At 39.7% G+C, this 15,212-nt stretch overlaps 1 protein-coding gene across 2 annotated transcripts; it reads right to left on the reverse strand.

Annotated features, from left to right (window-relative positions):
* Window positions 1-81: 81 nt before the first annotated feature.
* On the reverse strand, window positions 82-15,173 carry ZNF410 (zinc finger protein 410). 2 transcript variants are annotated; one of them, XM_072338232.1, is made up of 10 exons: window positions 15,057-15,173; window positions 13,462-13,656; window positions 7,876-8,011; window positions 7,333-7,566; window positions 6,836-7,027; window positions 5,844-6,003; window positions 5,328-5,509; window positions 2,756-2,845; window positions 1,555-1,680; window positions 82-1,060 (listed from the first exon to the last, which is right to left on the reverse strand). In XM_072338232.1, exons 2-10 carry the CDS (start codon window positions 13,492-13,494, stop codon window positions 876-878), a joined length of 1,338 nt encoding a protein of 445 aa, XP_072194333.1. In that variant the 5' UTR covers window positions 13,495-13,656; window positions 15,057-15,173; the 3' UTR covers window positions 82-875. The 2 variants fall into 2 exon arrangements, with proteins under 2 accessions (XP_072194333.1, XP_072194334.1); XM_072338233.1 differs by lacking the exon at window positions 13,462-13,656 and having other exon boundaries at window positions 15,057-15,123.
* Between the last annotated feature and the right edge of the window lie 39 nt (window positions 15,174-15,212).

Here is a 15,212-nt window from a genome sequence, read left to right on the forward strand (position 1 = left end):
AGTCTTTACTGATGCAAAGAATCTCCAACAAATCTAAGCTTAGCCTTGTGGAGGTTTTTTTGTTTTTTTTCCCTCTTTTTTCAGTTGAGCATTGTACACAATGCATCTGCTCAGTGCAGTCCCCCAGACTGAAATTCACCTTCTTGCTTCTGCAAGGACCTCCAAATTGTAGTACCTTTACCAACAGCAGTGCTACATTTACATTAGCTGGGAGCAATATAAACTCATCGTCTTCACACAGGAGCCATGACAAGTGCAGCATATCTTAGCAAAATTCTGCTTCCTTAATAATGCTAATTCTGAAGAAAAAGACTTTATCTTAACAAAAATTCAAAACATCTACGTGGTAGAATAATTCATAGAGCTTAATATATCAAACACATTTTCAGGGAAAAAGCAACTTGAAAAGAACACAGCAGTTGTAATTAAATGATACCAAGTAGTACATTTATTTTGGATATTAAGTCAGCTCCCGACAGTGAGATGCATTAGAATATAGTCTCTGAAGGTAAAGGATGAAAGGCCTGTTGCTCATGATACTGAATGTTTGTACATTCAGTACAGTGCCTAACACAACGTGATCCTGGTCCTTAACTGGAACTTCTAAGTGCTCCAGTATAACAAGTGCTTTAGGCTTTAGGAGAATGGACTGCATGAACAGTTTTGAAATGGCGTTCCACAACATGAGCTAAATGACATTTAAGCAGTAGACCACATTTTGAGCTCTGCAGAGAAAAACTTGGTCCAGCATGTCTTCTCCAGCTCCAGCTTCATTTGTTCGCCATCTACCCAACTTGCTCTGTGCACAGTTAAAATAATGTTTACTCATCCCACTGCAACATGGTGAGTCTCTAGGAGGAACGATCAATTCCACTTCAGTCACTACATATTAGAGGGCGGAAGAAAGAGCAGCTGGTCTCACCCTCCTCTACTCCAATAATAGACTCAGTATCTGGCAGGTGTAGAGACTCTACACCAAGGCTGGGCTGAGAGTTCACGGAGATGAGATTCTTACTATGCACTGTAGATTCTTCCAGCAAACTACTGCCCATCAACGACTCTATTGTGAAAAAAGGGGTAAAACAAAATCATGTAATGATACTACAGCATATGACACAATCCCTTCGCCCCTCCGATTTGCATAGACTTCTTCATTAGTCACCTGCTTTATCAGTTACTACTCTACGAGCACCTTAATCTCCAATGGTTGGTAACTCCTACATTTATCTGCTTTGTTTTGAACCTTAGTATGTCAGGATCTCACACAGGTTTGGTTTTTTCTTGAAATAATTTATACAAGGCTTCTTACAGCAAAAAAACATAACAAATGGCACAACTTTAATGTAAAAAAAAGATTCATGTTAATTTTTAAAACAATAAATCCGCCTCAACCACAATACAGAAATAACTTCGTGTTCTATCCTACTAAAGGGGAGAGTGAGAAATCCATTCTCAACACCGAGAGGAACAGTCTCTTATACCTTACTGTCTTGTAGTATCTCCCCTTCTCTTTAACTGTCCACTATTTTGTTTGTGCGCTTTTCCCCTTCTTACCTGGCTGTTCTTGCTCTCTGATACCACCTGTTCCAATTCGGGAGTGGTGTTTCCTCATATGCACATTTCTGCTACCACTTTGGGAAAACGTCTTCCCACAAATTTGGCACTGATGGGGTTTCACTCCTGGGAGAAAAAGGGGGAAAAAAAGTACCCTATGAATTAACAAATTGGGAATAAAGATCTCATCAAACAAACTGCCAGCGACTGTTTTGAAATGGCTGTTGATACCCTTTGTGCTGTACTAAGTATCAGTGAAAAAATAATACTGAGAAATACTGTTTCCTATACGGCAGTAAGCTTCTAGAACATAAGAGTTTTAGACACCAACGTTGCTAACTGTTGGAAAACTCAGCTCTGAAGAGTAACATAACATCTGATTTATAGGAGGAGAGTTATTGGAAATCTCTTACTCAGTATCTCATACCTAGAGTACAAACTTACCAAAAGCAAGGAATCAGAGGTGAGCCTCTGATCATACAACAGATTGTAGGATCTGGTTAATATGACTGAGGAGACAATGAATGACAGTGTCACTGTAAAAGAATTTCCACAGAGGACAGACAAAAGAGTCTGTCATTCCTCCCATCTACAACCAAGTATGATATCGATAAGACTGAGCTCAATAGTCCACCAGGATGTTATAGAAAGCAGAGATAACTATGATAGTCCCGAAAGTTACTCCCCTTCTTCAAATATTTATATTGTGCTGAAGATGCTTAAGATAGATCGATCAAAACAGAAAGCAGAAGCTTTGAAATACATACAAAATGCTCATCTAATGCTTTGTAGCATTAGATCATAAGTATGTGGTATTACAAAACAAAAGCCAACAAGAAAAAAAACCCCTACCCATGGCAGAAATGCACTCATAAGACACTGAATGGTTTTGATGGATATAAAGTTGTGTTAGATTCTCTTTTTAAAGTAAGAAAATGGCAGCTATAAAAGAGATATTCAACTTCATGACATCTTGGAAACACTTTAAAAAATAAATTTTAAAACCGTAGTTTGAATTTAAAAACATAACATTTGGAAAAAAGATAAATAAACTGCAGGGCACAGGTGCCACAAAGGAAGCTGTCAAAAAGCACAACCAGAAATTCTGTAGAAAACAGAGCATTTTTCTTAAGGACGTCAAATCAAAATCCATCAATAAAGTTCTCAGTTAAATCACAGCATAGCAGATGAAGCCTCTTACCTGAGTGAACAACCAAATGTTTTCGAAGGCTGGAGTACTCAGCAAAGGAGCGACCACAGCCCTGTGCTTCACAAAGAAAGGGTTTTTCCCCTGAAAGGGAAAAGAAAGTTCTTATAGTTTGGGATCACAACTTGATTTGATTGTCCAAGTCACCGAGAACTGCCTAAAGATCTCTACCTCATTCTCCTTTATGGTCATACATCTAGCAAAGGTCAACAGAAATAACACATATGCTTCCTAAGTCTTCTAAAGCATTCTTATTATCAGCTTTCAAGAGGAAGCATTCAAACTCTCATCTTAAATATTCTTAGATCATCATTAACTGACAGACAAGAAAGGATGCTCTGTTTCTAAAGAGATCTTCCAAGTGCATAAATACCAAAAGAGTAATACAACGGTGCCAGGAATATGATATAGCATTTATATGCAGGTCTTAACAACTATCTTTATGTTTCAGTAACTCCTAGGATCCTATTGCCTTTCTGCCTCTCAGTGCCAAAAGTCCCATTAGCTGTATTTCCCTTCATATCAGATTCTATGCTTCAGATCAGGCTGACCTTGGCAAAAGCCTGACAGAAATGTATCAGTCATTTATACTTATCCTCAAAAGAACAGTAATTGAAGGCACAATGTGTTCTTATAGATAGGAAGTTGCTATTTGTATATGTCTCCAGAGCTATTGTTGCATTTATCTACACGATGATAAATTGGGAGATGACTATATTAGTGTACTGTAATGTAATTAATCTGTTCTAAACTCCTTTTTAATGCCTTAAATAAAACCAAAGCTAACTGTTACCTTCAACATCCCACTAGAGATCTCAATATGCCAAGCTTAACAGTACAATTTCAAGCCTTTTTCTACACTACTGTGTCAGAGTAACAGCTTCATAGATTAAGCAAACTACTTCTGTTATTTTGTCTATCATGTATATAGCTCTTCCAGAGCAAACTTATTTTTTAAGTTGTTTCTACTGTGATTTTGCCTTCAAAAGTCCTCTCCCTACAGTTCATTTCTCAGCTTCATATCTGCTGTAGTGTTTAACAGATCATTTGGTGTTACAGAAGTGAAACAAGTAGCAGACTCCGAAATACTACTGGGCAAGTCTATCTCATTATAACCATTTAAATCTTGGGAAGAAAGGAATAAAAACTACCACTGACAAAAACAACAGCACAAAATTCCACCTATAAGAAACCTTAAATCTATGTGTACATCTGCAGCTTATAAGTTAGATCTGATCAAACTCTAAATCACATGTTATCAAATTGCAGTTTATAAAGATAGCTTTTACTCCTCCAGAAGTTACTACTCTGTTGGCTGCAGAACACTATTGTGGAAGATTGAGCACGACTAACCTGGGCCTATTTACTTTGTTTATGCTTTGGCCAGGAGCTTTAAACACATACACAAAAAACCCACCTGTACAAACTATGGTTACTGTTACTGCACATTCAGAATTTTATTTTTGGCATATATCACTTTTAACTGCATCCCAACATCTGCCCCCAAACCATGTGTTCTAGTTACATTGCAAATGCCTTTAAAATAGCAACTTTTCCCCACGTGCACTGTACAAAGTACCTAGCATATGGTAGTGTTTAACACAGAGAGCACATACAGCTGCCAGCAGCCCACACAATTTGGAATTTCATTTTACAAGAGAGGCCTTTGTGCTCTCCCAGTTTTGAAGTTTATTTTGAAATGTTAACCAGCTGTAATGCAATGCTACCTTCTCAGGCCAACAGGGGATCTCCAAGAACATTCTGGGAGGCTTGGATTGGGCCATTTGTTTCAGTGATGCATTAACGCTGAGGCTTTAAAAACAAACAAGCAAAGCTCCCAGAATATTCACTAACAACTTTGCTAGCTGAGATTAAAACTGCTGATTATTTCAGAAGGAACTTCTGCAGCTCTTCAAACGCCTTTCCAAGATAAAAGCATATAAAGCACCCTATACATTGCCAAGACTTTAACTGGCAAAACTTCTAAAAATATTGACAAGGCAGAACTCAGCACATGAGACAGCATAAACAAATTGTGTATAAAATAGAGTACCATGAAAAAAAAGCTTCTTTTATTTAATATAAAAATCTGTGCTTGAGTTAAGAGTACATAAGATCCAATATATGGCAACATCCCAAATTAGCAATACTACAAATAGAGCAGTTTGCATGCTAAAATGCTTTCTTCAATTAATGCCTTTTTCTATGAGACTTTGCTGATTTTTGATACTCATTCTACCTACTCCTCACTTCCCTAAACCTCTCGCACACAGTCATTCTATAAGCAGCCAAACGTCAGTACAGCTACAGCTGTCTACCAGGACTCACACTGAATAAACATCTAAGCTATTGCGCTTCTCAGGAAATTAAAATAGCTTCTTTATGAAAATGATTACAGCAGAGGTGCTCGCTTACTATTCATTTGAAAAGAGAAGGGACACTAATGAAGGCCAGAGATACACAAGCATAATATTTTCAATAGTTTGATGATGGAAGAGGCAGTGCTTTATTCCTCACCAAAGACCCCACTTCTTCAGACCACAAATAGGTGAAGTCTAAAACACACCAGTGTGAATTCGTAGGTGGTTCTTCAGATTTCCAGCTGTTGTGAATTGTTTCCCGCAGCCCAACTCTGTACAAACAAAGGGTTTTTCACCATTGTGAGTTCTCATGTGCACCTTCAGTCTCTGCAAGACATAAAAGCTTTTCCCACAGCCTTCTGCTGGGCAGGTGAAGGAGCGATCATTCCTGCAAAGCAACAAAATCGCTGTTTCATAACCATCTTCAGGGTATTTTTCATCAACACTCAACTTTTTCTTTTGTTGTTGAAATAAAAAGAACAAATATCTTTATTGAAGACATGCTTAAATAGAAATATTCTAAATCCAACATGAATAAGAAACTTCAAAAATAACCTGTCTGACCTAAATGTTTCAACATAACTGACCAGCTGAAGCAAGCAGCAGGCCTACTATTTTTAAGAGTAATACCAGGTTTCCACAGCTTGGAAAAGGCAATGCTTTCCCAACTACAGAGCATCTTTTTTCAAAGTCATGACAACATATGGCTTTATTCTGCTCACCGATGTGTTTTCAGATGATATTTGAAGTGTGCCGGCCACACAAATGTCCGATCGCAACCTTCAACAGTGCATTTTAGCTTCCTTTCCACACGAGATAAGTGAGGAATGGGGCTAGAGTCTTTTGGTTGCCCATCTCCTGAGCAAAGATGAACATTTTCACCTGGAAGAAAAAGCCCATCAAAATCTTAAACAGATTGCTAAAATCTAACAGATAAAATCAGTATAAAACATCATACAAGACCATGAAGTAGATATGTAGCTGGCTACTAATTGTTTACTATGTCCTACATGTTGCTATGCAGCCCATAAGACGGGATCTGACACAGATTCACAGTCCTTTCCAGGACCGTAGACTACTGCCAGCAAACTATTTGTACCATACATGCTGCTACCAGATAAGGCTTATCACAAGAGGGACAGAAAGCCAATGCACTTAAAACTGTTAGAATGGTCTCTATACCAATAAAAACCATCCAATTTTAAGTAGCAGTCAGGATAACTATTTCTATAAACACCCTAGCTAAAAAGGAATACTGCATTTCTTTGCAATTATAAATTGAAATAACTGTCACAAAAATATGTCTAAGTCCAATCACATACTCCTCAGAGAGACCATCACAAAACATAGTGCAGATGGGAAGAAGAAAGTATAAGTTATGGTATGCATTAAAAATACACATGAAAGCGGAAATGAAAGTTAAAAGAAAAACAGCTCTAGTCAGAAAGATCCTTTTTGCATGTACCAGAGAACACAGGGACTGCAAGGGCACTGCTGGCTTCACTGAAGTTCATTCTCTGAGAAAAACTGAGAGTCTATTTATATTACAGAAAAATCACGATTGTTCTCTGTAACTCTCTGTTACTGATGATTTGAGGACGCACAGAATAGCTTAAAAGCAAGAAAGAGTGAAAGAGGGAGGAATAAACAATATGAAACTAGGAGTCTTGTACGGAACATTCAACCTCTGAGAAAGAAACAGGAGGCATCCTACCATTATTGCTTGCTTTGGCATTCTTAGCGAGCTGTGCTCGAGTTGCAGCAATTAAACTGTCATGGGCCAATTCTTGCACTCGCAGGAACCATGGAGTACTGCTGTCTGTGCTATCATGAGAGAGAAAGTCATTCCCAGAATCTTCTGCTTCATCTTGAACAAACACCAAGTGCTCTGCTGGAGAGCCCAGCCCTAGAAAAGAAGACAACTACATCAAACAGAAGGATAATGTAATAAATGGAAGAGGGAAATTTATTTTGCTTCCCAGAAGCTAGCATTCATTGCACTGCTGTAATTGCTGCACTGAAAATGTCTTCACTGACCTCTGCACTGTAGGAAGCTGCTGATTATTAAATGCTGCTGGAACATCAACAGTGCCCAGCAAATTTTGTGACCTTTCCCTTTCCTAAGAAGCAGGGAAAGTAATGTACTATATATCTCCTGCACTCTTTTGTCCGAGACATATCCAGCCAGATGGCAAACAGAAGAAGAACTACCTGCTCTTGTTAGGTTGAGAAGAATAAACGAAGTGCTATCACTGGGCTGCAGGTCTTGCAATAAACTGGAAGTCTCTGGAGACGACAGAAGTTCAGATGGTTTCTGTACACTCTGTGCCCGTGTGTCCTCTCCATCAGGGCCCACATTTACCTGGAGGCTCCTCAACACAGCAGATGAAGAAACATCTTTGGAAGAATTAGTGTGACTTGGAGAAGTGAGATCTCTTTCATCATCTGGTGAAGCAAAGAAAACAGAAAACAAAAGGTATAATAATACTACGATGAAAAAGACACCTATGAAGTTATTTTTCAAGGGAAAAACCAAAAACAAACTAACAAAAAACTTGAGAGAGACTGGGAAGAAAGGATATTTTTAACTAGTCAGACTTCACTGTTAAATGAAAAAAGTTTCAGTCATTCTTCTGAACTTGTTCATTACTGTAATGCATTATCTGCAGGAGGCAGCGATGATGCTCCACAGTGAAGCAGTTAAGACATCTTTGTAAACAGCATGTTCACGAAGATCCACTGCATTGATTTTACCTGGTAACATGAGTCTGTTGCATTCTGAAGTCTCAGTAACAGGAAGGAGAGAAAGACAGGTGATGTCTTTTGGCTCTGATTCCACCAGCCCTTGAGTTAGTGGAATAGAAGTATTCTGAACAAACTGAACCAGCAGCTGGAAAAAAAGAAATAGAAGACTAGATGGAGAGTAGCATAAAACATTAATCCGACTTAATTGCAGGAATCCCCCCTTTCTTTTGTAAGAGACAAAAAAGATAATTTATTACCATCAAAGTAACTGTAAGCTTTTCAGCTTACATTAATGACGAAGAATGTATCATTTGTATTTGTAATTTGTGAAATATCTACAAAAGTCTCATTTCTTTAGCAAACAATAAAAGACAAGTTCTGGATCACTGCAGAATATACTGAAGATTAATCAGGCTATGTCATATTTTCTTTAATGTATCTTTTAGAACATAATACTTTACTGCACTGTCACCTAAGTAAATGTTCTCCATGATCAATCTCTGAAATAGTTACTTCATTTTTTTAATATCATATTCAAACACTTGACAAGTTGGCCTTTTAATTAAAACAGAACTATTCTTGCTCCTAAGCCAGAGGAAAGAATGATGTCTATGCTTTCAAAAATGATATGGAGAATAAGAGATTGCTGCCCCAAAGGATTTTACGTTCCAGTTTAAGACCAATAAATACACAGTGGAAGGAAAAAGTAAAAGATGGAAGATAAAAAACACAAAAACTTAAAATGTATCAAACACACCTTTCCCAACTCTATCAAATGATTAAGGGAAAATACAATTTTAATGTGATGTTTGCCTTTTAACAGCTAGCTACTTTCAGAAATATTCCTTCCCATTAGAAATCATTAAACAGTGTTGTGACTACAGCAACTTGGAATGTCAGGGGGAAAAAAGTCATTACAAACACGACATGCTGCTTTCTTAAGTGTCTTTTAATTTGGTTTTACAGCTGAAAGCAAACAGGAAACTAAGGATATCTGGTAATTGGCTATCCAACACAAATGATAAACAAGGAGCAGAAAAGGTAATAAATAACAAACACACAGAATAAGAAACTACAGTTGGAAGAGTAACAAAGATCAGAACTCCTGGGACAATGATGGATGGGGTTGATGTGAACAACTTGAGTGTGACCGTGGAGAAACTGAACCAGAAACTTTGTAAGAGGAAGGAAAATATCATCAAGGGTTTCCAGAACAGGCCTTACAGGAAAGAATAAGCTTCTCATGGGACACAACAGGAACTGTATTACTGAATAAAATTTATCACAGAATCACATAACATTTATTACCACAATGCCCTAAACAGCCCTGTGGGAATAGGGAAAGCTCATGGTGAAGATTAAGGTAAATAGGGGATGAATAACCATGGGAACAGGAATGGATGGGGATAAAAAGGTGATGACCAATTAGCAGGCTGTAGGTCAAGGCAGTGGCCCATCCTGCCTTCTCAAATGCTATTTGCTCCTAAACAGTTTCCAAGTGTGCTCATCAAGTAAAATTCAAGTCAAACTAGTCTGTGAATTGGAGAAAATCACAATTTAGAAACACAAATTCCTGGCCAGAGGCCAGATTGGGGGGGAAAAAGAAACCTACCAAAAGTTGGATGCAGATGCTGGAAGGATTCAAGGTCTGACAGACTGGACAGATATATGAATGTGTGAGTATGTGTCCATCAAGTTAGGATATGTATGAGACGTCAGCAAATTTCAAGCCTAATTTCCTGGTGAATAGCAGATCAGTGGTTTTCCTGTTCTGTGTGAAAGCTGTTTGTGGGTGCCTGTAAAGGTACTGTCCTTCTACCCACGTTAGTGTTCATAGTCATACATGTTGGTACTGTGCATGCATGCAATTTTTGCAATTCAGGTTTAGCCTCACTTCTGGCTGGACCCAGAAATAGTCCAGTGGTCTCTTATCTGAAGTTCCAGGAGGGGAGGAATGCTGGGTGCTAGAGTTCATCACATCTTTTAACTCTGTAATACCTAACATCACAAACTGGATACAGATGGGTTCTCCTGAAGTGGTGGATATAAAATGCTGATGAAAAGAGGGAGACTGATCACACTGTAAACATGCCCAAAGAGCTGGTTTTCAAGTAAAGCCACAGAGCACTTTATGATACGAGTTCACAGAATACTGCTAAGTCATAAAAGGAAAAAGAAAAGAGGTGTAAAATGGTTTTGCTCTATAGCTAAGAAAAGAAAGCACAAGAAAACGTCACTTGGAATGTATTAATATAAATTTTGATATTTACTGCAAGAAGACATCCTAAACTTAAGAGATTCAAGGTTGTGGGCCACATATGAACTGTATGGAGAGAATCTACGAGCACTAGAAGCCCAACTCATCAGTCCAAGCACTACAAATTGCTTGTGTTACCAAGAAGACTTGGGTAATGTCCTTGATCCAAGAGAAGAAAAAAATATTTAAGGAACTGGGAACCTCTCCTAGATGTTGCTGAAAAAAGCATATGTGTTAAAGAAACAAACAGCTACATGGTATGGATCAGCTTGAAGTTTGTGTCCCATAAACAGCCCCCTTTTATCAGCTGATTCAAATGCCAAGAAATGGCAGACACAGCTGCTTTGTTTGGGGCAGTGAGTGGTGGGGGGAGGGAGAGGGAAAGGGAAGGAGAGGAAGGTTGTTCTAGTGCAAATGTTCCAATCTGTCTTCATACTGCAGGGCTAGACTAGACTCCTAGAGCAGCACCGACTATGTTTTAATCGATACTGTATCTGTTCTAAATATAACCAGAGAACTGCTACAAAATCAAAAGGTCAAAATAACATTTCCTTGCCACCCTTCCTCCTCCGGTACAAGGGGGATACACAGAAGGAGGCTGATCAGCCAGGAATTAAGATACTTTCGTACCATACAATGTCCAGGGAATTAATTCACAAGAATCTCTCCTTGTGAGGTGCTGAGGAGGAAAGATTCAACAGCCACGTCAACTTACAGACCAGAGCTGTAGTTTGCCTTGTTAACTGTGGTAATGCTCCCTGACAGCAGAAAGCACTCTGCAGTGGGGTAGTGTGGTAGAGGTGACTGAAAATATTTGCAATTTTAACCATGCGCTCTGAAGGCTTAGAACATGCAAAATGCAGATCTTATCAGCTCCCTGAGGAATGCAAGCAATAAAGCTTTGGGGGCAGGGAATACAGACAAAAAGGTAGATGCCTTACAGCCTTATAAACTCTCCAAGCAGCTCTGTGACAGCTTGTCAAGGCAGGATCTATCCCTGTTCAAGTATTAAATGTTTACTTTTTAGAGAGATAAAAAACAGCACCAATGAAGCTTATGCAATCCATTTGTAGTGTCTTGATGAATATTAATATAGATGTTATTTGTACATAATTAATTCTTAATACCTTTCTCACATGGTAAGAGCATATGAAAGAATATCTGTGGCTATGAGAATTAGGGTGTCATGGCTCATTAGCAAATACAAAATCATGATGGACTTCCAGAAGTACTGGAACTAATATTTGTGAAAGGTGAGAACAGGGTATCTACCTGCTTTTCTTTAAAGGACTAGCTTAATACTCAACTTTCACAATTAGAACCAGAAAAATGGTGTGTATAGGATTGGGGAATACACAGTACAAACAAGTTCCAAATTGTAATATAAAACAGCCTTGATCAAGATTGAAGAACACTGTTTAAAAGACGGTATCTATGAAAAAAATGTGTTCTACAACCACTGCAGCATTCATGCAAGTCATGGTCAGCTATTACTGGAGAATGGCTTACTATGTTCTGGTTTGCTGGGAAGGAAGTACAACCCTGCTGTGGAAAAAATAGGACTATTATGCTAACATGCCTAATTAACAAACACTTTAAGAAAATGAGGCCCACTTACAATTCATTTGAGTAAGGGAACAAGCATTCCAAGTACTGTGGCCCTAATTTATTAGATATAAACTATGGGAATCCTCACCCTCAAAGGACTGTCACAAAAATCTCCTCTACCTTACCATCCCAGAACTTAGAGGAAATTCATAAGCAGTTTATTTAAAATCAAAAGACAAGGGAAAAAGAACTCCTTGCAGCCCAATCTGAAACTACTCAGGGTTCTTCTGAAGCTACTCTTCCTGATTGGAAGGGCTCTGTTAAGCAATAAATACCTTACCACATTACCAGGGCTATGATGAGCTTCCAGAATATAATCATAATTTCCTTTAAAATACCAGTTTAAATTATCTGCTACAGAACAAGTGGACTGAAAAAAAATGAAAGAAGGCTCAACAAAAACAAGTCTGCTTACACTTGTAAACTCGCCCAATGTGTACTTCATTAACAGTTCTAACTTGCCTATTTCATGACCATAGATAAGACTAAGAAAAGAAAGAAAGTCGTATAGCCCTCTGTGCTTTTAAGTGAGTGAGTGCAAAGACAGCCTTCAGCCTGAAAGATGAGCCTGCAAGACAAGGGCAAGGGGCAAGAGGAGAGAGTAAATGTAATGCATTGATAGTACTGTGCTAAAGGTAACAAACTGCAGACTTGCATCAAGCAAATTACAGAACCCGATACAGTGTCTTTGTTACTCTTACCTAAATGGGCATAATGGAAAAGATCAAAAGCATGGGATGCAACAGGAACAGAGAGATGTGTAAAACTTACAGAGCAATGTTTTGGGGAAGATCAATGGGGGAATGAAACCAGGTGAAGAACCATGGAGAAGAGAGAGAGAGAGAGAGAGATCAGAGTCCCTCGTCACAGATTAACCCCTCAAATTCCCTTCTATCTACTAAATAAACACTATTCTTGAATACTTCTGTAAGTGTTCTGCTTGTCAGCAAATGTGTGAAAGGGAAGAAAACAGAATCTGGAAAGACCTAAGCTCCTAGATGGAAACTGGCTAAAAATCTGTGGGTATGGTACAGGTACCAGAAGGAATTTAGGTCTAGTAGAGACTAAAGATATCTATGAGTGTGAGTGTGTGAGCAAAATGACTATAGGTATAGATAAGTTCTACTTACAAACTTTAAGCCTGATTACCCTGGAAGAAATAATGTGGCTTTTTGTATCATTCACGCTGTTTCTCTTTATCTCTTAAAGATATCTTAGCTGTGCATGTATTAATCTGTGGTCAGCTGTGTGTGCACAGCACATACACAGCTTATTGCCTGGGACAGTCAAATAGCCTCACACTGAGCAACTGGGAACACTTGGGTGCAATCATCTATTGCTCCTGCCGACTCCTTATTGGAAACATCAGCACTTTTAAAACACAACCGTCTCTTAAGAAAAAAAATCCACACTCCTTAAAACCAAGTAAAGTCAATTTGGTTTGAGGAAAGGAAGTACTCAGTAAAAAATTTATTCTTTTAACAGAAAGAACATTATAATACTGAAAGAAAATATGTACCCTGAGAACAGACATGAGTATTGGCTTAAACCTGAGAGGAAGGGAAAAAGTCTGCAGTATTCTTCAATCTTTTATCGTACACAAAAGCATGACAATATGACTAAAGGAAAATATATATATATCTAAGCAGCAAACTCAGTAATCTCTGAACTTCTCCTAAGTGTTGCCTGCAAACTTCCCTGGGAACCAAACTCACTTTATAATTGCTCACCTCTGGTTTGGATTCTAACTCATCCGATAACATTGATTCAAGTGTTTGATTCCTGCAGCTGTCCTCAGCAAGGCACAGATATATACTTTTAATTCAGAGAGAACAACACTCTGCTTGTTCTCATATTTTCTGAAGTATAAAACAAAGTGATGGCCCTCCTGTACCAAGTTGTGTTGCACAAATATTCAATTTAACCTAAAACAATAAAAAAAAAAAAGGGAACATAAAGAGAAGGAAATAAATGAACAAAAACAATGAGCAAGAAAAGGTCAGCAGATAGTGCATGAAACTGCAGAATGTACTTTGAAGTATATGAGAAAGCTCATAGAGGTTCCTGCATTTCAGTTGTTTTTGAATCAGCAAAATAACATCTTAACATCAGAAACTGATTTTCAGTGGCTATTTTCCATGCTTTCACAGAATGGCCTGGGTTGAAAAGGACAACAATCATCTAGTTTCAAACCCCCTGCTATGAGCAGGGTGGCCAACCACTAGACCAGGTCTTTGAATGCCTCCAGGGATGGGGCACCCACAACTTCCTTCAGCAACCTGTTCCAGTGCATCACCGCTCTCTGTGTGAAAAACTTCTTCCTAATATCTAACCTAAGCCTCTCATCTCAGTTTAAAACCATTCCTCCCTGTCCTATCACTATCAACCCTCATAAACAGCCGTTTCCCCTCCTGTTTAAACACTCCCTTCAAGTACTGGAAGGCTACAATGAGGTCTTCCAGGAGCCTTCTCTTCTCCAAGCTGAACAACTCTGGTTCCCTCAACTGTTCTTTGTTGTGCTCCAGCCCTTTGATCATCTTAGTGAGTCTCCTCTGGACCCGCACCAAGAGCTTTCCTTGTAACACGTAATTTTCATTGAGAATCTTAATTGTTTACCTGGAAGTGTATGGAACTGATTGAAAACCACATACACCAGCAAGCAAGAGACAGAGGCTGAACCCCTTGTGGGGATGGATTATCCAAGTGCTTGATGACAGGAAACACATGTACCCCATCGCTAGGAAACTTCTGCTTTTCCTGTAACATGTCTAACTGCTGATGTTGACTAATTTGTTATTGGACACAGACAGGTATATGGATTGGTGAGGTAAGTTCTCTTCAGATGCCATTTCACAGACAGTCATACAACGTTCCTTCTTTGTACTACGAGGTAAAACAGGAACGTATCATTCTTAACTACCTAAAAAGGACTTTGATACTAACGAGGGGCGAACAAACCCAAGTTCCTGCCGCTCCTCCCATTTATCACAATTACAAAACCACACAACGGAGAATCAAAAGCGTTCTTGCGGTGCTCGTGGTACCTGCCGCACAGGGTCGGGACGGCAGCGATGGCGGTAAGAGCAGAGCAGAGCGCCCCGCCCTCAGCCTTACCGCTGCTCTCCGGCACCTCTCAGCCCGCCCCGGTATAGTGGGCCCGGGAGAGCGGCGGGCGCGGGCCGGGGCCTGCGCGGCGCCATCCCCCTGCAGCCGCATCCAAGTGGGGCGTGTGCCTTAACCCTCCCCTCCCGCCAGCCCAGGGGCCGCCCCGGCCCCGCGGTGGACAGCGAGTCCCGATGGAGCGCTCGGCCCCCGGCCGACTTACCGGCATCTCCGCCGTCCGGACGTGACGCGGTACCACCCGGAAATGCCGGCGCTGGGGAGGGCGCCGCCCGCAGCTCTATGGTGAGCGGCCGAGAGGAGCGCCGCCTCCGAACCGCAGCGCCACCGCCCCTGGGGCCTCCCGGCGGTACCGCTACCG

This window comes from Excalfactoria chinensis, chromosome 5 (assembly GCF_039878825.1).
Source record: "Excalfactoria chinensis isolate bCotChi1 chromosome 5, bCotChi1.hap2, whole genome shotgun sequence".
Taxonomy (NCBI): domain Eukaryota; kingdom Metazoa; phylum Chordata; class Aves; order Galliformes; family Phasianidae; genus Excalfactoria; species Excalfactoria chinensis.

What these genes read in the sequence shown, in the direction of transcription:
- ZNF410 (XM_072338232.1), bottom strand. Translation starts at nt 13,494, where the DNA reads ATGTTATCGGATGAGTTAGAATCCAAACCAGAG. An exon ending in AGTTAGAATCCAAACCAGAG is followed by an intron (nt 8,012 to 13,461) that starts GTGAGCAATTAT and finishes CTTTTTTTCCAG; the next exon opens with CTGCTGGTTCAGTTTGTTCA. An exon ending in TATCATCTGAAAACACATCG is followed by an intron (nt 5,510 to 5,843) that starts GTGAGCAGAATA and finishes GTTGCTTTGCAG; the next exon opens with GAATGATCGCTCCTTCACCT.